At 43.3% G+C, this 25,407-nt stretch overlaps 1 protein-coding gene and 2 pseudogenes across 2 annotated transcripts in view; 2 read left to right on the top strand and 1 right to left on the bottom strand.

Moving 5' to 3' along the window:
• The window catches only part of gabrg3 (gamma-aminobutyric acid type A receptor subunit gamma3), a 53,987-nt gene that overhangs the window by 6,212 nt on the left and 22,368 nt on the right, over window positions 1-25,407 (bottom strand). For both annotated transcript variants that reach the window (XM_086224906.1, XM_086224907.1), the window contains 4 exons: window positions 19,051-19,271; window positions 11,321-11,403; window positions 5,392-5,529; window positions 2,999-3,151 (listed from right to left, as the gene is read on the bottom strand). In XM_086224906.1, the coding sequence (XP_086081032.1) occupies window positions 2,999-3,151; window positions 5,392-5,529; window positions 11,321-11,403; window positions 19,051-19,271 (595 nt within the window). The remainder of the gene's footprint in view (window positions 1-2,998; window positions 3,152-5,391; window positions 5,530-11,320; window positions 11,404-19,050; window positions 19,272-25,407) is intronic.
• On the top strand, window positions 16,036-16,827 carry LOC147250301 (uncharacterized; annotated as a pseudogene).
• On the top strand, window positions 17,086-18,235 carry LOC147250300 (uncharacterized; annotated as a pseudogene).

Raw genomic sequence — 25,407 nt, 5'->3', positions numbered from 1 at the left:
TGGCTGCCAGTTACAAGAAGACAACAACAGATTTCAGAAGCGAGGAGTTACAAATAGCCACCAGGCGTTTTTTTTTTGCTTCCTGTCTCTAAATTGGGGGCTGAGGTGTGGAAGAACAAATTTTGCATTGGAACATTTTGTGAATCTGGCCCAGAGATCTGGAAACGCTGGAACGCTCAAGCAGTCCCTTGATTCATTATTCATTATATTACAAGTGTGGTAAGCACATGCATCTCTTCAGGTCATTTAATTACGCTAACGATGAGAACTTCACATCAACTCACATCAGATTTCACTGCCGTGTCTGATCAGACGTGAATCAGATTGAAAACAGACCTCTGTTCCTCGGCATCTTTATTCTTCCCTCCCTTCCCTTTAAGCATTACAGAGTTGCCAAAACCAGAAAAAAAGACCACCTATTTTACTGAGGTTGCCATGGCAACAAGCTGCTGGACCCATCTATTTCAGGTGGATCTCTCACACTTTTACTTTAGCCTGTGCCTGTTACAGTGATTACCCCTCACCTGCTTTCTGCTGATGCTGGATGGGAGTTTTTCACTAAACAATAGAAGGAGCAGCAGATTCCACCAGAGGAAAACTCTGACGAACACATTTATCTTTCGTGACACCCTATACACACACACACACACACACACACACACACACACACACACACATATATATATATATATATATATATATATATACACACATATAAATATATATATATATATATATATATATATATATATATAGGGCTGCACGGTGGTGCAGTGGTCAGCACAAGAAGGTTCCGGGTTCGAGTCCCGGCTCCATCACAGGATCTTTCTATGTGAGTCTGCATGTTCTCCCTGTTCCTGCGTGGGTTCTCTCTGGTACTCCGGCTTCCTCCCACAGTCCAAAGACATGCAATTGGGGACGAGGCTGATTGATTCTCTAAATTCACCGTAGGTATGAATGTGAGTGTGAATGGTTGTTCGTCTCTGTATGTTGGCCCTGCAATGGACTGGTGACCTGTCCAGGGAGAACCCCGCCTCTCGCCCGTTGACGCTGGGATAGGCTCCACCCCCCGCGACCCTTAATGTGTAGGAATAAGCGGAAGATGACGATGGATGGATGGATAAATATATATATATATATATGTATGTATGTATATGGAGTCGGGAGCATCAGTTGTGTTGTGTAGAAGTCCGGTTGGTACACAGCTGACAGCTCTGTTTGACAACTGCTTGAATTGATGTCAAGAACCAATCAGCTCAGTAAAGAGAAACGACTGTCCGTCATTACTTTAAAAACTGAAGGTCAGTCAGTCCGGAGTATTGCAAAAACTTTGGAAGTGTCCCCGAGTGCGGTCGCAAAAACGCTCACATGAGGACCGTCCCACCCGGACCCAGACCCACTGGATAAAGCGGAGGAGGAGGACAACAACGAGGAGGAGGAGGACCGTCCCAGGAAAGGAAGACCAAGAGTCTTCTCTGCTGCTGAGGATGAGTTCCTCCAAGTCACCAGCCTCAGAAATCCCAAGTTAACAGCACCTCAGATTAGAGCCCAGATGCCACACAGAGTTCTAGTAGCAGAACACCTCACATCAACTGTTCACGAGTCCAAATTTGAGGTCTTTGGTTCCACCTGCCGTGTCATCATTATACGCAGAAAAGGTGAACGGATGTCCTCTACAAGCATGGTTCCCACCAGGAAGCATGGAGGAGGAGGTGTGATGGTGTGGGGGGGCTTTGCTGGTGACACTGGTGGGAGTTTATTCAAAATTGAAGGCAACTGAACCAGCATGGCCACCACAGCGTCCTGCAGCAACATCCATCTGGTTTGCGTTTAGTTGGACCATCACTGATTTTTCAACAGGACGATGACCTCAAACACACCTCCAGGCTGTGTCAGGGCTTTGACCAAGAAGGAGAGTGATGGAGGGCTGCACCAGATGACCTGGCCTCCACAGTCACCTGACCTGAACCCAATCCAGATGTTTGTGATGAGGTGGAGCGCAGAGTGAAGGCAAAAGGACCAACAAGTGCTCAGCATCTCTGGAAACTCCTTCAAGACTGTTGAACCCTTTCAGGAGACGACCTCATGAAGCTCATGGAGAGAACGCCAAGAGTGAGCAAAAGTGATTTACTGCACACTTTTTTGTTTACTACATGATTCCATATGTGTTCATTCATAGATTTGATGCCTTCAGTGAGAATCTAAAATCTAAAAAGTCATAAAAATGAAGAAAAAGCATTAAATGAGAAAGTGTGTCCAAACTTTTGACAGGTAGAATTTATATGATTCAAATATGAATGAGCAGAACAATGTGCGATTTGCCTTTCATCAGCAGTCGGTACAGTACAGTTCAAAACGAAGTACACCTTAAAACATGACAGAAGTGGATGATGTAATATTTTGGTGGCACTGGGTCACTGTGAGAGAGAGCAACACACAAAAGATTGTTTCCATTAAAAGCACACACACCACTCAGAAGCCAAAAATATAGTTTCCCGCAGCAGCTGGCAGAGACGGCTCATGCTTTACCCTCCTGAGGTTCAAAAGAGGCAGAATTAGACTGCTGCAAATACTATCAATGCATCCTCGTAGAAGTTTAAATTACTCTGCCTCAGGAAGCATTTTTAGCACCAAAATCTAATTAAATAAGGATCTGGGCAAGCACACAATACTCAAACGTGAATAACTGATTCGACGTGAACAGAGAAAAAGCTGAAAATAACAGTGAAATCAATTACCTTGCAAATGTTCCACAGGACTGCACAACAACAAAAAGTGCACAAAAAAAGGGAAAAAGCATCACAAAACAGAGACAGCAGATGGAATGACTCAGGTTAAGCCAGTATTCATGCAGCGTCATCATAAAGGGCACTTTCAAAACAGGCGAGTGAATCATGATTCACGTGTGTGAATGCAAACCTGTGTAGTAGCATGTTGAATATGACGAGTGTCTCCTATGTTCATGGACACGCACATGTTTTCGGAGGGTTTACTGTACCTAGAGCAGTTCTGGCTGGGGTGGCGTCCTTTTTGATCCAGAATGACACCCAGGAGAGGACGACGGTGAGGATGCAGGGGATGTAGGTCTGGATGGTGAAGTAGCCCATCCTTCGACTCAGGTCAAAGTACACCGTCATCACCACATAGTCACCTTAGTGTGTCAACAACACAACCTGACGTGAGTGTAAACCCACTTTTAGAGAGTGAATAGAACAATCCCATTAGAAAAACTGACGTGTGATGTTTGACGTCAATGGAAAGGAGATGTTTAAGTAGCGTAAATAAACAAGTAAGTTAATTTTCCTCCACTGACACTCAGGTATATTATAACTTAACTCCTAATCAAGCCAGTGGATGTGAAGTGACTTTAGACAGTGACGGGTGTATCCTTGATGCAACACGTGTGATGTCATCATGTCCAAGTGAATGTAATTTTAAATATCTTTTAAAGGCGTTTTTCAACCTGGCCTCAATTCTCTCTTTTGTTTGGGTCCAAACAACAACTACGACTATCGTGCAGGGAAACGAGCGCCACAGCGTCTGAGACAGTGTTAACAGGTCGCGTCATGAACGACTCACAGCAACAGACGAACGTGAAGTCACACGCCATCTGGCAAAAGTTCCAGTCCAGGTGGCGACAGTAAAGCACAAATGATCTGGTTTATGAATTATCATAATATGAGTCCTCAAGGTTTACTTAAGTGTTGTCCCAGAAACATACTCACCTCGCTGTCCCTCCACTGAATACCTTCCTTCTGCTGTACTCAAAGAGTTTGTTTGAGTGACATCAGAGTTGCGTGAAATCCGATTATGACTGGTTAGACTGAGGTTGGACTGCAAAAAATCTGATCTGGCCCAAGATTAGATTTTTAAAAGATCAGATTCCTTGCGATCCAAACTGTTCGCCCCGTCATGAAAAAAGCAGATCTGAACATAACAACCTAATTCTGGCATCGTTTGCCTGCAGCCTGAATGGAGCTTCAGGCTGGATTTGCACACGCATGACTTGACCTTTGCTTTGGGACTAATGGACAATTTATTTAGTGCATCAACATCAAACTATCTGATGAGGTGAATGTTGCTCCTTCCCATCACTCCTTCAACACATCTGCCCGGTGGGCGTGGCCACAGAGATTCGGCACAACCATGAGCAGCAACCCACCCGTACGATATGTTGTAACTATTATCAGCGCACAAAGAAAATTAATGTAAAATACAAAGCCTTTATGATTTAAAAAAAAATCCTCACCACACGCCTGAGAAGGCATCTGAACTGGTCAGTCACTTGCTAATGCGAGCGCTAATGACGAGGTTAGCAACACGTTCTAAATTAGCTCAGCAGGTATGCTAGCTTGCTACAAGCTCTGTGGGAGCCCATCTCAAGTCCCTATCTCTGGGAGTGTTTTCCAGTTCTGGCACTGCCACAACAACCATACAACCACCATCTGCTGGCTGACATTAAACCCAATGATAGACATAATTGGGGGAATTAGACTTAACGTGGAGAAAGGCTTAAGACTTGACTTAGATGTGTGACCAAAGTCTTGTCTGTGGCTTGGCATGGCTCAGGGGTAGAGTGGCCGTCTAGCAACCGAAGGGTCGCTGGTTCGATCCTCGACCCTGGTGACCATGTCCAAGTGTCCTTGAGCAAGATACTGGACCCATAATTGCTCTTGATGAGTAGGTTGGCGCCTTGCATGGCAGCCTCCACCATCAGTGTGTGAGTGTGTGTGTGTGTGTGTGTGAATGAGACGATACTGTAAAGAGCTTTGAGTACCGCTAAGGTAGAAACGCGCTATATAAAACTGAGTCCATTTACCATTTGCCTGTTTTCAGACACTGCCAACAACAACCTGAGCCTGTCAGCAGTTAAAAACGACACTATTAGAGGACAGACTTTGACATGGCTAATGCCAGCAGCAGTTGTTAGCATGTTTGAGGTTGTCGCTCTATACTTGAACAATTCTAGTACCCATTGTTTTGATCCCAATCTGAGAAAAAAGGTTGAACAACAGCAGACCCTTCAAACCGGGAAATGTATTCGAAACTCTCAACCCAGGAGAGATACACAATGATGCCTATCTCTGGAGAACACCTGACTATTCTAGCAGTTGGTGAAACTGTCTTTGTGCCTTAAGTGTCTTAAAAAGTGGAACTCGCTGTGAATGGATGACTCATATGTTCTTTGCTTCAGACTGGCTCTCACAGAGCAGATTCCACATGTCAAAAGATGTTTTTTGGTGCCTACAGTACAAGGCCTGCACGTAGTGATTATTTTCATCACTGATTAAACTTCCTATGATTTTCTTGATTTATGTGACTTTATAAAACATCAATTAACTGTGGAAAAATACGTGTATGCACCCAAGGGTGTGTGTGTGCGTGTCTTACCTGCTGTAGTGTGTATTACATCTGTCGTATTTCTCAGACCCATAAAGTCAAACTGGTAGAGGCGCCAGGACTTCTGGTCAGCCGCTTCCACAGAGTTCTTCCTCCACTTGTAAATCATCTCATCTCGCGGGTATCCATCTGCAATTACAGCGAGCATGTGTGAGTGCCTCTTGGAGCTGCACTCCACATGATGGATACCCTGCACGGGCTAGGGACCCCAGGCCCCCCACAGTAACATTTGTCTTGCGGTGGAGGCCTGCTGATGATAAGGGCAGTCCAGAGTGAAGACAGAGGCAGATTGAATGACATCTGTGACTCACTTAAGTGCTGGATTAATCTTGATGGTGGGCCTGACCTTCGCACGTGTGCACGGAGCCTGCCAGTGCTTTTACAATCCATCACGTGAGCTTAATGATCTGTTAATGATTACATTTCTACTTTTGTGCTGCACTAAAGCAAATCTCTCTTCTCTCACACGCACACATGATCATTTTGAGTAAAAAGCCTTACAAGATTATCATATTGCCTGACAGCAATTTGATGTAATAGGCTTTCAATTAAGGAAAGTATGAACTGCAGGGGAAGACGTTGCACAAATTAATAATTGTTTTCAAACATACTTGATGAATGAATTCCATTAACATTTGCCACATTTCTCCCATTTGCTATTAATGAAACCATTAAAGATTCAGCAATTGGTTCACAAAATCAAAAGGTTCAGGAAATAAAAGCTTGAAAAATGAGTTTATGAATGGCAACGTGGGATTAGTAATGTTCTTTGCAAAAATCATTAGTAATATCCTCATGGAAAAGTTCATGATTGCATTTCTAAATCAACTGGAAGAAAACAGCACTTTTCAAAACAAAAGTGCTTTATTTATAACTGGATGCTTCCACTCAGTGAGTTAGGGATGAACGACTGATCGGTAAATCAATTGCTCAAATTATTTGACGTGGTAAATGCCAAATGTGTGTCAGTGTGAGTACTGTGTACATACTGTGGTGCTGCAGAGCTATCCCAGGCTGTAAATGGTATAGTACAGAGTTTCTTCCACATCAGAAACAATTCAAGATGGTTTTTTTTTTAATGGAAATATTAATTATGACACAGCAGCACGGTGGTGCAGTGGTCAGCACTGTCCCCTCACAGCAAGAAGGTTCCAGGTTTGAGCCCCAGCCCGAGCATTGGATCTTTCTGTGTGAGTCTCCATGTTCTCCCTGTTCCTGCGTGGGTTCTCTCTGGTACTCCGGCTTCCTCCCACAATCCAAAGACATGCAAATATATAATATAATCCTATAAGGTTATTATTCATTTACCGATAGGATTATTGTAATGGGTGACTTCATCCAATCTGCACACCTTGAAGGAGGTCGACACTGCTACATACTGTGAAACAACAGCTCTGCAATGATCAGGGAAGTTGCAAGTGTTGTAACCTCACCTCATGCCTCCACTACTTATTTTAGTTCGTAGTTTTCACTGAGCTTGAGGGTCTCTCTTTTCAGCAGTGGATTCTTGTTGGTGATTGGAGCAATTCCAATTACTTCAGAGTGCAGATTTTCACATGAGGTTTGAGGTGATTCGTCTCCTGTATTCTCTTAGAATCTCTATTACAGGTTTGCAGATCTGTGCGTCTGGTTCCGATTCCCCGTTTTCCTTCCACTGAGGGAAAAGTAACTTCTACCTTTGGAGATAAATCACCAGCTTGTCACTACACCTTAGTGCTGGAAAAACTGGGGAAAAGAAAAGTAAAAGGGAACCAGATGGTAGTAGCGTGTTTTGTAAAAACCAAAACAATGAAGTGAAAGATCCTAAACTAGACCTGGTCAGTCTGGCAGCTGGACTCTGAGCACTGACTGAGGGCTGTGGGGATGTTGCATCCAAGCACAGCAAAGAGGATCACACAATTCACCTCAATAACCACTGAGAGAGGAATAGAGGAGGGCCGAGGAAATGTCACTACTGAGTCTAATCAACTTCTGGTTGTTTACCATCATTGAAGAAACTGTTGGTTTTAGGATGACAAGTGCTGCAGCTCTCCAGAGGGATGGAAACTGGCATCAATAATTTTATAAAAGAAATAATCGCATTTGTCTAATACTTTTCAACAAAAAATTAAAAAAAGTGCTTTGGAATGTTATATATTCAATGTAAACCAGTAAATGTAAAAGTCCATTTTGACAAACATAGAAAAACACAGATCATAAAAGGTGTCCCATAAAATGAGTCTTCAAGAAGTGAGACTACGTAGGAAATACAGTCTGCTCTTCAGGGGAATCCTTCCATCGCCTCGAGGCCCTGAGAGTGAATGAGCAGACACCCTGACGAGCTAACAGGGTCCTAACAGCTGATGTCAGACTGCAAGCCTGGTTCCTTTTGGGCTAAAAGGTCAAACTGCGGTTCATTTCTTGCAGAGAACCACAGATTTTCCTGGCCAAGGCTGCAGAGGGAGGCTCTGTCATTACATATGTGTTGATGGTTGTGAGATGTTTCTTCCTATCCTGGGAATTTCCTGGAGCTATTCTAGGAACGAATCCCATTCACTCACTTTGGAGATCCAGCAAACCATCAAACAATCTGTAACTACACAGAACTGAAACCCCAAACTCCAACCAAGATTCTCTAACAGCTTTGCTGTTACTCATGCATGAAAACACTAATTGAGATCATTTGGACCTTGGAGGCCATGTTCATCACAGTCAGCCAATGAGAAACTCCACAACTCGACCGCTGACCAATCAGGGCAAGCCCTGCAGGTCCAGCCAAAAACACCCTCCCATGAACGCAGTCATTTGCTCCATTTATCTTTGTATAAAAGATTGATTGGTAAAACTTTGGTATTCCCTAACACTTTCAAAATATTAACAGACTACTTACCTGATAACTGATTAGAAAAACTAGCACAACATTCATTTATAATTCAGATTAAATAGTTCCACCAGTATCAGACATGCTCTCCCAACCAAGATATTAGACAGTAAATATTGTTTCTAACTCAGCAGACGAGCTGAAAAGCATTATCTGATGTAATTGTGATTCTCGACAGAGTAGCCTGCATACTCTGCTCCCTTTATGTCTGTCTATCCAACTATGCTGCATATTTGCATTGTAATCAGTTGATTATTCCAGAGTCCCACAGGCATGATGGCTTTAAAGATAAGAGACAGACTTAATCAGAAAAACATAGACGTCGTCATGGCAACAGGTATAAAGGTTTGTCAGGAAATGGGTGTAACAGATCGCAGCAGGGTAGGTCCACACACGTGGAGCGGGCAGGTTCAGGCTCTAATAAGCTTGACGAGATACAAGGTCTCATCACAAAAAAATGTCATGACAACATTTTCTCTCACCGCCGATCCGCAGCACATCAAAAATCAGACCGTTGTTGTCATTGGACACACTGCTCCTCACCCCGGACACACAAAATCTACTTCTACACAGATTCCTTTAAAGGTCACATCCCAGGGTCGAATAGTGAGGTAAATATCACCATGGGAACTTCAAACAACCTCAGGCTAGAGAAACAGTTAGACGTCGTTCGGACGTCGCTCTCCAATCAGAGCGTTTTCTGTCCACTCTGGGATTTGAAAGTGATGGGATCAGATTTGCTGCGTCCAGACATCTGGAGCGGACCAGTCTGGGGCTGAAAGTCACAAACTTTAGGCGGTAAATATCACAAGTGACACAAATGGTACTTTAAAACCTTATTTGAGCTTTCGAGACCGACACGGATCTGATTGGAATCCGATTTCCCACAGCTTCCAAATGTGGTTTGGATTTGATTCCCCCCAAAAAAACAGAATTCATGTGATCTTTGGCTGTCCAGATGATTTAAAAATCAATCTGAAAAATCTGGATACAGCTTTTTTCTTGACTGGGGGTCTGAATGAGACCTTAGATGCTGACCTACAGAAATTCAGGTTTGTAATAAGGATTTCTTTGATGGAACTTTGGGATATAATATGAATTTTGGTCAACATAACCTATCTTTCCTTTAGTTCTGTTGATGCTTGTCAAATTTTTTTAAATGTTGCCATAGTAACCTGCAGTCCAGCATGAATGAGCGAGTCAAGCTACAATATTCTGCATTTTTATGTATGTATATGTGTGTATATATATATATATATATATATATATATATATATTACAGTAAACAATAAAATATAAATAACAATAATCAATCAAACCAAATTATGACAGCTTGTTCAAAAGTGAGTAAAAGCCAAGCTTTTTAATTCCTACCCCTTAGTAGCAGCACTGGGGGGCAGTTTCAGGCTGGGGGAGGTTTTAGCTCAGGAGCTAATCAACAGCACAGGTTACTCACCCGCTCCCAGGCAGCAGTCAGCTGGTCTGGGCTGGCAGGTATCAGCCCTGTGTCATCCACTTTACTGCTGGGGAAACTGGGCGCCAATTTCATTCTTAACTGCACTTGTCTGATTTCATCTTATTCCAACTTCTCTGCTCCTAAATCAAAGTAGCTGCTTCAATTGATCAGATGAAATAAAAGATTCAATCTCCAGATTGGAGAAGTTCCTTTTTTTGAGCTAGTTTGTTCCTCTCCATGTTGTACACTCGGGGGGCTTCTGAAAGAGAATATGTTTGGGTATAATATTGTTTATTTTTGACCGCTGCATTCATCAGGAGCAGATCATTCCCACACTGTGATCTGCAAGGTATGAGCGCTTTCATAAATCACTCTTGAATTCTGCTTTAAAATGATTTCTTCGCTCAGATACGCATCACTTTCTATGCTTGATTGATAAATGGGGCCATTCTGAAGTCATGCAGAAACACAAGGAAACTGGCGAGGGACACAAAGGGAAACACAGGGAATGACTGAGTATCCACTGATGATCTGGCAGCTAAAGATGAGAAAACAGGACTGATCACTAACAAGACCCACCTGAGACCCATTAGAGTGGGGAAAGAAAACCCAGCACAGACAGGAAGTCAAGGCAACATGGACACATGAGGGAGGAATTACCAATGAAAGAGGTAGTAAAAAAAACAAAAAAACAGAGACTAGCAAAGAAAACATTACAGGTCTAAACAGGAATCGGGACACTAGTATGCTGTGAGTATGGACTGTTTGTATGATTGTGTGTACCGTTTATGGGGAAATATCAGTATGTTGGGTAGTGGACTATGCTGGCACACAGCTACCTGAAAGAAATGCAGTGATTAGAGCAACAAACCGTAGCAAACAATGACAACAACCGTGGAAACTCCAGCGTACCTTCAATAATGCTTCAATTTCAGTGCATGTATAAGGAAATAGTTTGTGTAGGTCAACCTGGAGGTTGGCATCATCAGTGGTTCCCTCAGCCAGAACTGAATGATAATTTTTGCACTTTATGTTCACTTTAAGCTCTGTGGAAAACAAAATGGATGTTTACTTGCCCATTATGGATGAACAACACGGTGGATGCATGGCTTCAGCGTTACCATAACTAGCATAGTACTCCTGCTTTCCATGCTCTAATATTTGTAGTCTTCTTAGGTTGTTTTTTTGACACACAAACACTTTAAAACCAGATCAAGCACTGGAACTTCAAGGGAGTAAAATCAACAGTCTTTATTTCAGGCATCTAACAAAAGCCAATCCAACAATCTTGACTGTGAGGGAGCTGAACATGTAGCAATGCTAACCTACTTCAGACGTTAGTGTGGGTGAGGTTACACACCTCAAACCAGCGAGGAGGATCTCATTTGTGTGAGCATTGCTTCTGACATATACAACTGTACATTAACACCAAAATCAACTGATAAAAGGTACATTAAGTGGCTTCTTGTCACTGCTGATCTTCTTCACACGAGCATCAAATTGTTTCAGCTCACACTCGCAGAAGCTAGCTGTCTTCATTCAGCAGTATCATCAGAAACATGCTCCAGAGTGGACGAAGAACTTTAATACAGACTTGTACTCACAGCTAGAGAAGATGAGAGGACAGGAGTGCTCGTCCATCGGAAAGTTGTGCAGCTGCAACTGGCACTCAGCGTTTATAGTCAACCTGCAGAGACAACAGTGGAATCATTGGAGGAAATTCTCTGACTGTATAGCATTTGTCCAAAGCGCTTCACTATAAAACCAACCGTATGTCACATTCTACATCAGCTAAGACCTTTGACAGAAAAGAGTAGCAATTGCAAGGGGTCCAAACTTTGATTGGTGCAGATATGGGAAGCCAATCAATTGACTGGAAGAGGGGAGAAACGTGAGAGGTTGAGGGCTGGCTGGAGACCAGATGGACAGCTGCATTCTGGATAAAGACCTGATGGCAGAGGCGGGTGGTCCAGCAAATCCCACTGCAGTAGTCAAGCAGGGAAAAAAGTGCCTGAACCAGAATTTAATCTACTTGCTGTGTGAGGAAAGGCTGAATGTGAGGATGTTGTAGAGGGAGAACCTACAGTTGCAGCAAAATGGGCCGAGCAGGACAGCTGAAGATGGCTGAGGCTCCTGAAAGGTCACAGGTCTGTGAGAGGTCAATTTCTCCCAGTAACACCTAAATGTATTTGTGTAAATCTGCTGCAAAAAAGGCCAAACAATAAGGGTCTTTGTCTTTTTTCTTGCAGCTTGTGAGTCTTTGTAATTCTTTTCAATGTGAACGCCACGTTTTCAGACTGCCAGCAACTTTACAGGGTGGTAGGCGTCTTTTCTTTGCTGAGCCTGTGGCTTTATTCTGTGTTTGCAAAAAGTCCAAAAATGTTCGACTGTGAGGTAAAACGCCATTCAATTTAAATAACAACAAGAAGGGAGAAGCATCCTAACCAGACCACTGCACTCATAAAGATGTGCAAAATCCCACAAAGGCTTGAGTCTGTCTTCGCTTCCTCTGTGATGCAGGCTTTAATTCACCCAGAACGGACATTCTGTCTCATAGCAACCAAATGCTGCATCTTCTCTGACAAACATTTTCTATTTCAGTAGAGCACTTGGTGTTTTTAGCTAGAAAAAAAAAAATACACAGGGTTTTAATGGACGCAAAGCCTATGTGGGGCTGAGGCCACTCAGTAGGGGCCCATGCTGACCTACTGTACTTTGAGCCTTGATGGCTGTTCCTGGCTGACTGATGAAGGTACAGTAACTGTAATGTTACTGTTTTGTTTTTGTTTTTTTTAAACAGTGAAGATTAAATTAGAAAAGAAAATTACAATTTAGTATTCAAACGGATGAAATTAAACTAAAGCTGGGGAGGGACAAGTGCTGATTGAAACATCCATAGTTTCATAATCCAAGTTTGTTTTGGTTCTTTGTGACGAAAGCAGCTGGATGAATCTGCTGTTGAACTCCATGTTTATCACATCTTGCTGCCTCACTGGACTGCGTTCTTGATCTTCTTTTATATTGAGATTTTCCTTGTTGGGTTGTTCTTGACTGTCTGTTTTATGTTGTTCTCATATCAGAAAGACATGATGCTAAACTCTTCATTTGTCAATATTCACTGTACATTTTCTGAGATGTTTCCTGAATGGCTCATAAAGTAAACATTTGTCTTTATAGGTTAATCAGCTGGACCCTATTTGATTAATGGAATTTTTATAATTAATTAATCATTATGTGGATGACACAAACATTTAATATAATCAACACTTCTTTTGAGGTGAAAATGTACTAAACAATAGTTTAGCTAATAATCTCATGCCACTCTGACATAATTAATGGGGGGAAGTATCAGTATTTCCTGAGAACTTGATTTCTTAAAGTCACATTTAAGTGTAGAACTACCTTATCTGATCAAAACTATTTAACCCAAGACAAAAACTTCTCTTTTCTACTACACTCACGTAACTACACCAGTCTTTTCAAAAATCCTTCGGACGACGCCAAATATAAACATAAACCCTGCCATTGAAATATATATAATATATATATATATATATATATATATATATATATATATATATATATATGGGCTTACATGATGCAATAGAATGCACCATGAAGTTGCTGCTCAGGCTGCTTGCAGAAGCACAATCCGTCTATTATGAAGAGAAAATCGCGTGACTTCATCTCTCAAGTGTAAATGTGTGATGTGAACTGCTCAGTACAAGAGTTTAAGTGAAGCACTGTGGGAATGGGTCACAGTTCAGGTATAGCCATACAAGAAAGTATCAGCGAGGGGGCACGGCTCTCAAAATAGAATCCAACCAGCAGTGTGGAGACGGACTGAGGCTAATCAGCCCCTTTTGTGTTCAGATATCAATTACTTTTACTTCTTAGGATCAAATAGGCACCAGACAGAGACAGAAATATTCTCTTAATTGGAGATTTTTTTTCTAGATTCCACAAAAGAACAAGAAAAAGATATAATATTAGGAATGGACAAAATTAAAAAAGAGGAACTGTGATAAGAGAGCAGAGAAAGATACTCCCTGGACTGTAATTCTGGACTGATCTTTCAACCTCATTAAAACAAAGAGACACAACACTCTGCATGCTGGAGAAGCACAGATATCACAAAATGTCATCTCTGTTTACTGCAGCCAAGTCAATGCATGACATTTCATTGTCTTTCTCACACACCAGCGGATATTACTCCTAAGTTTTGCACACTGTTTCATCGTCATCATCGATAGAACTCCGTGAGGGAGAATCTCGCTAGCCTTTGTTTGAGACTTGATTCGGCCGTAGCAAATGCGCCTTTTCTTTTGTTCTGTTGGAAATGTGCTTGCACTGTGAATCAAATAATCAATTCTACTAAAACACAGAAAGGACCTTGTGAACATGATCAGCTAAAATGTGGAGATGTTTTATGTTCTAACATAACAGCAGTGCCAACCAGACTGAAGACAGATTCTTATTAATGAAGGGCCCGTTTATATCAATGTTGAGTGCTGCAATTACAAAGAGTGCTTCAGGGCACGAGTATGGCTGCTGTAATAAATTGGTCTTAAATCTCTAGCAGCCAATTTGTACCTACAATTGATAATGACAGGCACTAATTGCTTTCTACACAGCTCTTTTTTTAGGGGAAAAGTTTGCATCCCAAATTGGTTTGCATAAATTTCTTAGTGAATGAGACGGCTAACATCTGTTACCAAATAACCGGAGTGATTCCCAAGGGGGAAGCTAATTCTCCCACAGTTCTAAATAATTAGATTACAGTGAGCCACATGTTAAGATTGAAATACAAATATATATAGGACCTGGATGCCTGGAGTATACGGGAGTGGGTATGCAGCTGATTTGGGAGGCAAGAGAGAGCAAAGGAGCCCTGGCCACTCTCTGGCTTGATTTAGCCAACACTTACGGCTGTATTCCCTACAAGCTCGTCGAAACCGCACTGGCGAGACACTATATTCCAGACAAGATCCACAGCCTCAACATGGACTACTCCAGCAACTTCAGCATGCGAGTCTCCTCAGGCCAAGTAGTAACATCTGCCTGGCACCACTGCGACAAGGGCATAATCTCTGTACGTACGATCTCAGCGCCACTCTTCTCACTAGCCATGAACATGATTGTCAAGTCTGCCGAGGTGGAATGCAGAGGAATGGAACACAATCACTTCTCTCTGCCCAGATATGGTGCTAACATCCGTGTCCACCAAGCAAGTGGTTCTTCTTGAACTGACAGTCCCAGGACTGGATTGACAAGGCCAATGAGCCAAATATGCAGAGCTCATCACAGAGTGCCAGAGCAACGGCTGGAAAACCCACTGTGAGCAAGTTGAGGTTGGGTGCCAAGGCTTTGCTGGCCATTCACTACTGTGAATCCTCAAACTCCTTGGAGTGAAAGGACTGCAATCTAAGAGAGCCATAAAGAACACTCTAGAGGCTGAAGAGAGGCCCTCAAGGTGGCTGTGGAACCGTAGGGGGGTATCTGTGGAGCAACTCACCACTTGTTCTGATAACCCCCCGGCTGGGTCAAGTATGTGTGTCTAGTTCAACCCCACAAACTTGAGAGCTTGTATCTATCGGGGGCTCAGTACCCAAATAGCCTCAATACAAGACCAGCTGACCTCAGAAGGAAGATCATGAAGCAACAAGAATCCTGGAACCGCGGACGAATACCGAAGCTGAGTTGTTGAGTTCCCTCAGAAGATCTACAAGTAGATGTGAATGCTGCACTGAATACAATACCTATGGCAACCATCAAAGATACCAAAAAGCTGATGTGCAGTATGGCAACAGTAATACTTCAGATGCTAGGGCACAAGCTAGACATGGACATGGAGCATAAGAAACAATACCCTCCACAGAAGAGAGGGATAGAGGCCAAAATAAATGCAACAAAGAGCTAATTTAGCCAACTAGCAGAGCTTCAGCAAGGAAATATGGAGAATACTGGTGTGCCCCAGAAATACACCAAGCTATCCATACCAGAGGCACTTGAAACTGCCAATCAAATGCTGACAGCTCTGGCTACCCAACTAAAGAGTGCACCAAGGAGGCAGAGGGCAGGAGAATAAACAAGATGTTGACTGCCCCAGCAGCCGACCCAGCCAAAGTGTATTCCCAGTGGCAGGAGAATAACAACCAATCAGGCCCAGCAAGAGCTGAGATGGAAAAGTACTGGAATGCCATATGGGAAAGAGAAGCATCACACAACACTGATGCACAATGGCTAGTGGAACTGAGAACTGACCACAGAAATCTCCCAGAACCAGAACCAGTAACCATTTCAATGGCAGACATCAGAGATGAAGAGCTGGAAAGCACTGGGCCCAAATATGATCCTCACATCCTGGCTGAAGAAGCTAACTGCACCCCATGAACAACTTGCAGCACAGATGAACCAGCTGCTAAGGGATGGGACACACCCAGAGTGGCTAAACCAGGGCAGGACAGTCCTGATCATGAAGAACCCCGAAAAGGGCCACATCCCATCCAAATTCTGACCAAAAACCTGCCCCTCCACAACACAGAAACTCCTGTCAGATATCATAGCAGCTAAGATATGCAAGCATGTGAGTCAAAAAGATGAACAGGGTCCAGAAAGGAATTGGCACTGACACCCGAGGAGCCAAGCACCAGCTACTGGTTGACAGAGCAGCTGCCCGAGACTGTAAGAACAGACGGACCAACCTGGGCACCTGGATTGATTTCAAGAACGCCTAAAACTCACACACACGGATACTAGAATGTCTGGAACTGTACAACATCAACAGTAAACTGAGAGCCATCTTCAGAAACTCAATGGGATGTGGAAGACGATCCTAGAGGCCAATTCAAAGACAACAGCCCAAGTTAACATCAAGTGGTGCATATACCAAGGACATGCACTGTCACCACTACTGTCCTGTATAGGCCTGTACCCCCTCAGTCAGATCATCAAAAAGAGTTTTTATGGATACCGATTCCAAAGCAGGGCAACAATTAGCCACCTGCTCTACATGGATGACATCAAGCTGTACACCAGGAATGAGAGAGAAAATGACTCACTGATCCACACCACCAGGATCCACAGCAATGTCGGCAATGGAACCTCCTGAACCGCCTTCGCACAGGGGTTGGCTGCTTCAAAGCGTCCATGAAGAAGTGGGGCCTTACAGACAGTGCAGCATGTGAGTGCGGGGAGCCTGAACAGACTGCCAACCACATTATCACCACCTGCCCCCTGCATAGATCACCTTCAGAGGAAGGCCTCTTCCGAGTGGGACCTGAGACGAGGGCGTGGCTGCACGACATGAAGCTGGACATATGAAGACGATACACGAAAGAGAGAGAGGATTCACAGCAACAACACAGGGATGTCATTCAGATTGGTCAAATGCGGCCAGATGGTATCCAGGACAGGAAAGAGGATCAGAACTGAAGGGGTTGACCTTCCAGAAGGGAAATATAGGTAGGTATACAGAGCAGCTACAAGTACTTTGGGATCCCAAAGGCTCATGGAAACTATGAAGAGGCAGCAAGGAGGTCAACCACTGCCAAATACCTCCAGAGAGTAAGACAAGTACTGAGAAGTCAGCTGAACAGCAAGAACAAGGTCCAAGCCATCAACATGTATGCACTGCTGGTCATCAGATACCCTGCTGGGATCATAAGCTGGCCAAAGGAGGAGATAAAAGCCACAGATGTCAAGATCAGAGAGCTCCTTACCATGCATGGAGGGTTTCACCCTATGTCCAGCATCCTCTGGCTGTACATTAAGCAGAAAGAGCAAGGAAGAGAACTAGTGAGGATCAGAGCCACTGTCCAGGATGAAACATCGAAAATCCAAGAGTCCATCAAGAAGATGGGCCCTCAGGACGAACTGCTCAGTGAATTCCTCAGAGAGCTGAAACCCGATGAGTGTGAGAAGGGAGAGGAGCAGACATAGACAGACAAGCCCCTACACAGCATGTACAACCGCCAGATTGAGGAAGTGGCTGATATCAGGAATACCTACCAATGTCTGGAACACGCTGGACTGAAAGACAGCACAGAGGCAATCACCATGGCAGCACAAGAGCTATAGAGGCCAAGGTCTACCACACCAGATCAGACCCAAGGTGCAGGCTGTGTAAGGATGCTAAGTTGCTGTGGGACTTCAGCTTCTAGACTGACAAACAGCTACTGGAGAACCAACCGGACATAGTCGTGGTGAACCAACAGCAGAAGAAGAAAGTGGTGATAGATGTGGCAATGCTACCTGATCAACCAAAGAAGAAGGAACACAAGAAGGTTGAGAAGTACCAGGGGATGATAGAACAGCTAGAACAGATGTGGAAGGTCAAGGCTGACATGGCCCCCATGGTAGTAGGAGAACCCAGGGCGGTGACCCCCAAACTGGCAGAGTGGCTCCAGCAGACTCCAGGAACAACACCTGAAACCTCAGTCCAGGAGAACGCAGTCCAAGGAACAGCTAAGATACTGTGTAGAACCCTTCAAACTCCCAGGTCTTACCCACCAGGGTAAGAGGGACTTTTTATGTATATGGCATTCAGATAAACAATACATTAAATTACATTTTGCTAGTATGATTAAGTAGGAAAAATGCAATTCAAACCTTAATACTTTCAGAAACTTAGAGAGAACTATCGTGGTTCATGTGTGTAAGCTCCATTGACTTCTGTGACTATCACTCTTATCTCTATTACATCATGTAAACAATTAAACACTAAAGGAAAATGACAATTTTGGGGAATATAATCTGTTTATTTTCCACCTCCCCAGAGTCAGACAAAATAGATAGCCTTTACTCTTTACTGCATCAGTGAGCTGAGACCCAAATCAATTTTCAGTCTTTGTCTGCATTAACAGAACTAGGGTTGTGCATGCAACTACTTTCCTGACTTGGTGTAGGCATTTGATGCAGGACCTCAAAACTTCCACCGACAAAAACTTTTTGATGACAACTAGAAGAGTGACTGCTGCTTCCAATTATGCCCGACTTTGTAAGAACAAGGACAAAGAGGATTACTGCTGGACAAATTAAGATTGAGTGTGACATACAGTATTTGATGTCTTTTGACAGAGGTATGCAAACCCCCCGCCCCCCCCACCATCATTTATTGGGCTAAGCTAACTAGAAGTCAGCTGGTCTGTGTGGGTCTTGGCTCCCTAAAGCACACACACAGAGGAGAGAAGGGTAACTATCTTCAACTTTGGCACTGGAGAGGACACAAAATAAACACACTTCACAAAAAGTTAGCATTTTCTTTATATTCTGAAGAGAATATAAAAGATTAAAAGGGTCAATAAAATCTTTTCCTGTTTTTTTTTTTCTTTACCTTAACGTGTAAAGTATTTTCCCATCATTCCATATTCGGAGGAGCTGGTTTGGCATTGTAATCCAGTGGGAATCTGCACTCTTGGAGTTTCTGAAGATGGTGTCAGGTAGCCAAATGAGTCCAACCATATTGCTGTTCAGAGTCAATATTTTCATTGTGCTGTTGTATCTGAGACGGCTGTCTGTCCATGTCTGAGCGAAGATGATGTCGATTTGGTATTCCTAAAAGACAGAATGAAGACACAGGTGGATTCACACCATCATTTCTTAATTTAATTTCATTGAATAAACCATCCCAAACTTGTGTTTTATGTCCAAAAAAATTGTAACTTCCTCTTCCTTTCTCTGAATGTTATACTTGCAAGGATCATCCATCCATCCATCCATCCATCCATCCATCCATCCATCGTCTTCCGCTTGTTCCTATTAAGGGTCGTGGGGGCTGGAGCCTATCCCAGCAGCTACGGGCAAGAGGCGGGGTTCACCCTGGACAGGTCACCAGTCCATCACAGGGCCAATACATATAGAGACATTCACCATTCACACCTCACATTCATACCTTTGGTCAATTTAGAGTCTAGATTAACCTCGTACCCAATTGCATGTCTTTGGACAGTGGGAAGAAGCTGGAGTACCCGGATAGAACCCACGCAGGCACGGGGAGAACATGCACACAGAAAGATCCCGTGCCCAAAGCTTCTTGCTGTGAGGTGACAGTGCTAACCACTGCACGACCGTGCCGCCTACTTGCAAGGATCAGGACATTAGCATCAAAGAATCATATCAACCCTGACATTGGCTGCAGTCAGCTAAGAGGTGCTGGATCCACCAGGCCAGCACCAAGAGATCCTGGAGGACCTTGTACCCCAGGCAACCAGTGGGGACTAACACAAACAGAAATATGAATTCCAAATAGTGCAGCTAATATAACAGTCAATTGTCATTAATGAAATTTAAACAGCTGCTCTTCAGCATCATGCCATACACTGATGCAGTACTGAGGTGCCCTGTGCAGCTGCGGACTGGCAGGTGAAGATGAAATTCACACCGTTTATTCATTCAGTCAGATTCAATCCAAAAACCAGCACCAGTGACCAACTGACAAATGTCAAAACCAGACCAATGATTTACAATGATTTATAATGTATTGTATCCTAGTATTTAACAATCATGTGCCAATATCACATTCATGTGATGCTTGTAAGACACAACCATTAAATTGTTGGTGACTATAAGGCTACAACATTACCCTCTTTAGCTACACTCCTTTTACTGTAATGTTACTTTCTTAAAGCGATACTAACACTATAAAGTGTCTTTTGCCTTTCACATACTCCAAATTGAGGTCCTGAGCTCATTCAGACTTCTTTATAACTTCAGACGGCAGAAAGAGCCAGCCACATATGTTTAACTTGAAGCTAATCACACCCACCAACTACATACGACAACAAAACCGTCCAAAAACCTCTGTTTACATATTCTCAAACAGGTTACTGAGTGTAATCTATGTCATCTTTATCCAGGGATATGCTCAGTAATCCTCAAACGCTTAGTTTTGAGCTCAAAACAAACTGTAACACTTCCGCCTCATTGCTATAATAAAGGAGCGCAGCTGAGTGGAGCTGGTTCAACTGAATGAGCCAGCTGGTTGAACTTGACATTACCCTGAACAGGTGCCGAAGCGGAAGTGTAATAGTTAGAGGTCAAATCAAAGTGTTGTGGATTAGATGATGCACTCGAGAACGTGTAAACAAAGGTTTTTAAACATTTTAGCTGCAGCAGGTTGTTGGTGGCTCTGGGGTACCATTAGCTTCAAGCTAAACGTGCGCGGCTGGCTCTTTCTGCTTTCTGGAGTCACAAAGAAGTGATGCAGCTGTGAATACATGGGTATTTGTATTTGAAAGGAAGTTTTGCTTTTGTTTGAATATGTTCAGATATCTGCTTGTTTAGTCGCTGTTGCCAAAATAACAAAACAAAACAAAGACAATTTCAAACAATCTGCTATTGCAATACAAATGGAGATGCAGTTGAAGAGGCCCCTGGCTACTGGGATCCTAAATGAGCTGTATGTCCTGCTCTAATTAAATCACAGAAGTTTGATTGCATTTCTCTGAACTGTACCTTTACTACATGAGGCAAATCAACTTGATTGATGATTCTTTCTAAATAACCTTCAATGGAAGGATGACATATTTCAGCGACAAATCTCAAGGTCATTTATCACTGATTGTGTTCACCCAAAAGACCATTTATCTTTGGACTGGTTCATTGGTCCGTTCCATCAAGCACAGCTCTCAACCTACTCTTCTCTGATCGCTCTGATCTGCCGTCCAAGGCTGCGGCTCCAAGGTTAACTCAACTAATGCTACCCGAGACAGCAAAAGAAATTGTTACATTTTAAATGTTGTTTGGATCAATATGTCACAGCTCACTGCATGGGAGCAGTGCAGATCTTGAAAGCCTGAACTCAAATCAGTTTATATCTTCTTGGTTTTGTCAAAGACAGCGCTATCTAGTTGTGTTTTCCAATCTTTTTGTTTGTTAGTTTGAGCGAACCAGCCAATATCTGAGATATACCAGAAGAAACAAACCTAAAAAAATGTGTTTGTGCTCAAGAAATTCATCACAAAATTATTTGATCCTTACACCCTGCTACGCCACTCCTCCAAGGTTCATGACTCATGGTTTTAGCGTGACCTGACAGACAGATGCAGGAGAGAAGGTAACTTCCTTGCCGGCAGAGCGGAGAACTCACGTAGCACAAGATTCTGACTTTCATGGATACTCGAACTCTTTCTTTACCTAAAGAGAAAGTTCAAGTGTTCTAGAGTGAGGGGGCTATGGAGAACGAGATGGTCCACAGAATCAGGGCAGTGGGAGCCACACTGGTCTGAGGAACACAGAGCTGATCAGGAAGTCAAAGCTCTCGATCTACTGGTCAGTCTTCGCTCCTTCTCTCACCTACAGTCATGAAATATGGGTCATGACCCAAAGAACTCGACAGAAGATGGACGCTGCTGAAGTGAGTTTCCTCAGGAGAGTTTTAAAAATTACACTTAACTTAAAAGAATCATTCTATTTACTGTATTCTCCAGGAACTGTTTCAATCTAAACCCCTGGGCAAATAAATCAAATGTCCTTCCACTTCCTTATCACAAAATCCAAATGACAATGATTATGTAGTATTAACAGACTTGTTTTTTAGGAGCAGTAATTGTGTAGAGAAAAAATACTTAAGTCTTGAAAAGGAATTAATTGTTGTGGGGAAATAATCCTGAAAATGTTTCAGTGTTAACAAGCCATCAAAAATATGGACTATTAAGTGTTAAGCTGAAATTTAAATAAAATGCAAACACACGTGTGTGTCATTTTACAATTATTCTCACCAATCACTAATAAAATAGTGTAAAAATACATAATGGAGACACATTTAGAGATATAAATGAGATACATACGTGCATATGCATCCTGTATATTTACAAATTTAGTGGAGGTGTGTGTGTGTGTGTGTGTGTGTGTGTGTGTGTGTGTGTGTGTGTGTGCGCGTGTGTTGTGTCAGCCAAATGCCCTGTGCCTCAACCATATCTTGGCCATTTGCACCTGATCAGAATTTAGATCAGGGTCCAGCAGGTTTATCACGAAAACCCCACAAGACTATTTCTAAATCCTGCCTTCATCTTCATTCCTCCTGCCTTTTGGTGAACACACCTGACACAGTTTGTGTTGCTACCTTAATTGGTTAATTGCATGTTCAGCCAGAACACACCACTGCACATGTGCATAGCTGATAGGTGACTGGTAGGCTGATAGTCTCTCTAAATGTCACCAGCAAGTTAAACATTGACCAAAAAAGTAGCACCAGGTCTGTGACCACAGCAGCAGCGGCGGCAGAGGGAGGTTGGAGTGGGACACTGTCACAGGGCTGAATGTTCTCCGGACGTTTACAGTATGCTGTACGTCACTGTTCGCGTGCAACTACGTGCTGCACGTCACGTCACATGTTTACGCCCACACAAGTGGCGGCTTTTTTGGGAGGAGGAATATTACACCTCCATTTCACACAGACAGGACGGCAATTTCCAGCCTCTACCGAGCCGCAAATTTGGCGCATTCTCTGTCAAAAAGGGCTTATAACTTGACTATTGGCATTGGCCACACTGACTTATCACTTCCAGGCTGTAATGTAACTCCTTCCGCTCCCTCGTAGCACCGCATTGTTGAATTATGATCTCAGTTTGGCACGACTGATCCGATGGTAGAACTATTATCCAACCCTACTGAGTATTCAAAGAACATCCACACAAAAAGCCTTTTTAGATTGTCTATCAAGCTTGAAACGAGCAGGGGACAACAAGCAGACAGAGCCAAAAACCTCCCCAACGTTTGAGCTCTTTAGCAGCAGTATAGTTGAAAATGTACAGCTTAATGATATTAATGACGGTATGCCCTCCTCCAGCAGCCCAAACCTTTTCATACGGCTGTCACTGCCTGAAATACATTTGACCTTTTACCCATTCCCTGCACCAGTAGACTCGCTCACCAATTAGAATGAAGTCTATAATCAACAGAAGCACTGGGTGCTCATGACCTTTAATTGTGAGGCTTTCTGGGGATTCAAAAAACTATCCAGGATTTAATGATCAGTGAAGGTACAGTGCTGCTGCGAATCCTCGAAACAGCCGGGGAAGAGCTGAAGCAGTCACATCTGGAGACTGTAAGCTGGAAATAGTGATGGAGGTACATTTCATACATCGCACCAATCATTCCACCATCGTCACCACTTTCATAAGTTCACTTTATTTTAACTACGCTGAAAAAGTATTGTTTATCCGTATTGTATATCCGTTCCCTGCTACTAAAAGCTGCCTTCAGACTGGAAGTGATACTGGGAGTGATACCTTCACCTCATTTGTTTCATAGGAGCTTTAATAATAAGGCTGCTGATCTCAAGGCACTGCGCATACTGACAGTACACTCAAAGATACTGCAGTACTTGGACCCAACATGATGCATTCATTCAACTCACTATGTCACAGCTGCAGCCCTTCTTTGTCCCCAGAATTATCATTTTCTTTGAACTGCAGTGTCTTACACCCATTTCACTGTGTGACCTCCGACCCTGGATTGGCTCCCACTGGTGGAGGCGTTCACCAGTGGGGTTCCACTGGCACCTGCAGCACCTAACTGGTGTAGACCGCCAGTCATGGCAGCTGACTAGCAGCACGCATCACATGCCTCCTGTTCGCCTGCTGTTAGCATAGCTGATAACTTGTCCAAGCCATTCATGAAGCATTGGGTGCTGGGAAACTGGGCTGGGGGTACTCGTTCAATAACGATAAATAATATCGTTTACATGTCTGGACACACTGGACTAAGGGATGTTGTTTCTTCTTCTTTGGTTTTTAGGGCGACCATTCAGGTGAACAAAAGTGAGACTTTCTGGCACACTCGATGCAGCCAAAGTGTATCGCTGCACTCTGCTGATGACTCGCAGCTCTGTATTTAATAGCTAAATCATCAGCAATGAATCGTGTACTTTTTTTAACGGGTTACTTTTTCTGTAATCACTTAATTGAAACAAATCAGTTATTTTGCCAATCCAAGTTTAAACACTTCATTATGTGCTGCAGGAGGTCCAGAGCAGCACAATAAATGGAATTCTTTGCATGTACAGAATCTACTACATTTCTAATGGATTTATTCTGACAACCTGATCGTAAGTCATGACTCTTTCTAAAGGGGAGTGTGTGACCAAAAGACCACTGAGTTTATGATTGTTAGGATAGCAGACCCTCAGACTTATGTACTCCCTGCTAAATGGGAATTTTTAAACAACTGGATTTTTGAAACGCCGGTGGCACGGTGGAGCAGTGGTCAGCACCGTCACCTCACAACAAGAAGGTTCCAGGTTTGAGCCCCGGCTGGAGCACGGGATCTTTCTGTGTGGAGTCTCCATGTTCTCCCTGTTCCTGCTGGGTTCTCTCTGGTACTCCAGCTTCCTCCCGCAGTCCCGATAACAAAGACTTCCTCAGGTACATTCTTGGCTCTGCTACTTCGGTTCCTAACCCTCAGCAAAAGTGTAGATCACCTAATGCTGAGTAATTAAGTCGTTTAATTTACCCTCAACAAAAAAAGCACGGCACTTTTGAACTCGCTCCCATTTTTCACTATGTCAAGTAAAAGATCTCAGACTTCTCATACAGTACGCACGCAAAAGGTTTCTTCCTCACAAATTTTCAGCACGAGGCTGAGCAAGAGTGGGAAACACCACAAAAGTAGAGCCGAAGTTCTTCAAACCAGCGACGTCTCTGTGCTTGCCGATGCACAGCAGTGGTCGGAACTCTGAAAGATTCAGATG

Source organism: Aulostomus chinensis, chromosome 14 (assembly GCF_037954235.1).
Source record: "Aulostomus chinensis isolate RoL2024-O1b breed Wild chromosome 14, RoL_Achi_v1.0, whole genome shotgun sequence".
In the NCBI taxonomy this organism is placed as follows: Eukaryota; Metazoa; Chordata; class Actinopteri; order Syngnathiformes; family Aulostomidae; genus Aulostomus; species Aulostomus chinensis.
Note: the sequence above shows the minus strand (reverse complement) of the source record. Positions and strands in the feature narration are given on the sequence as shown.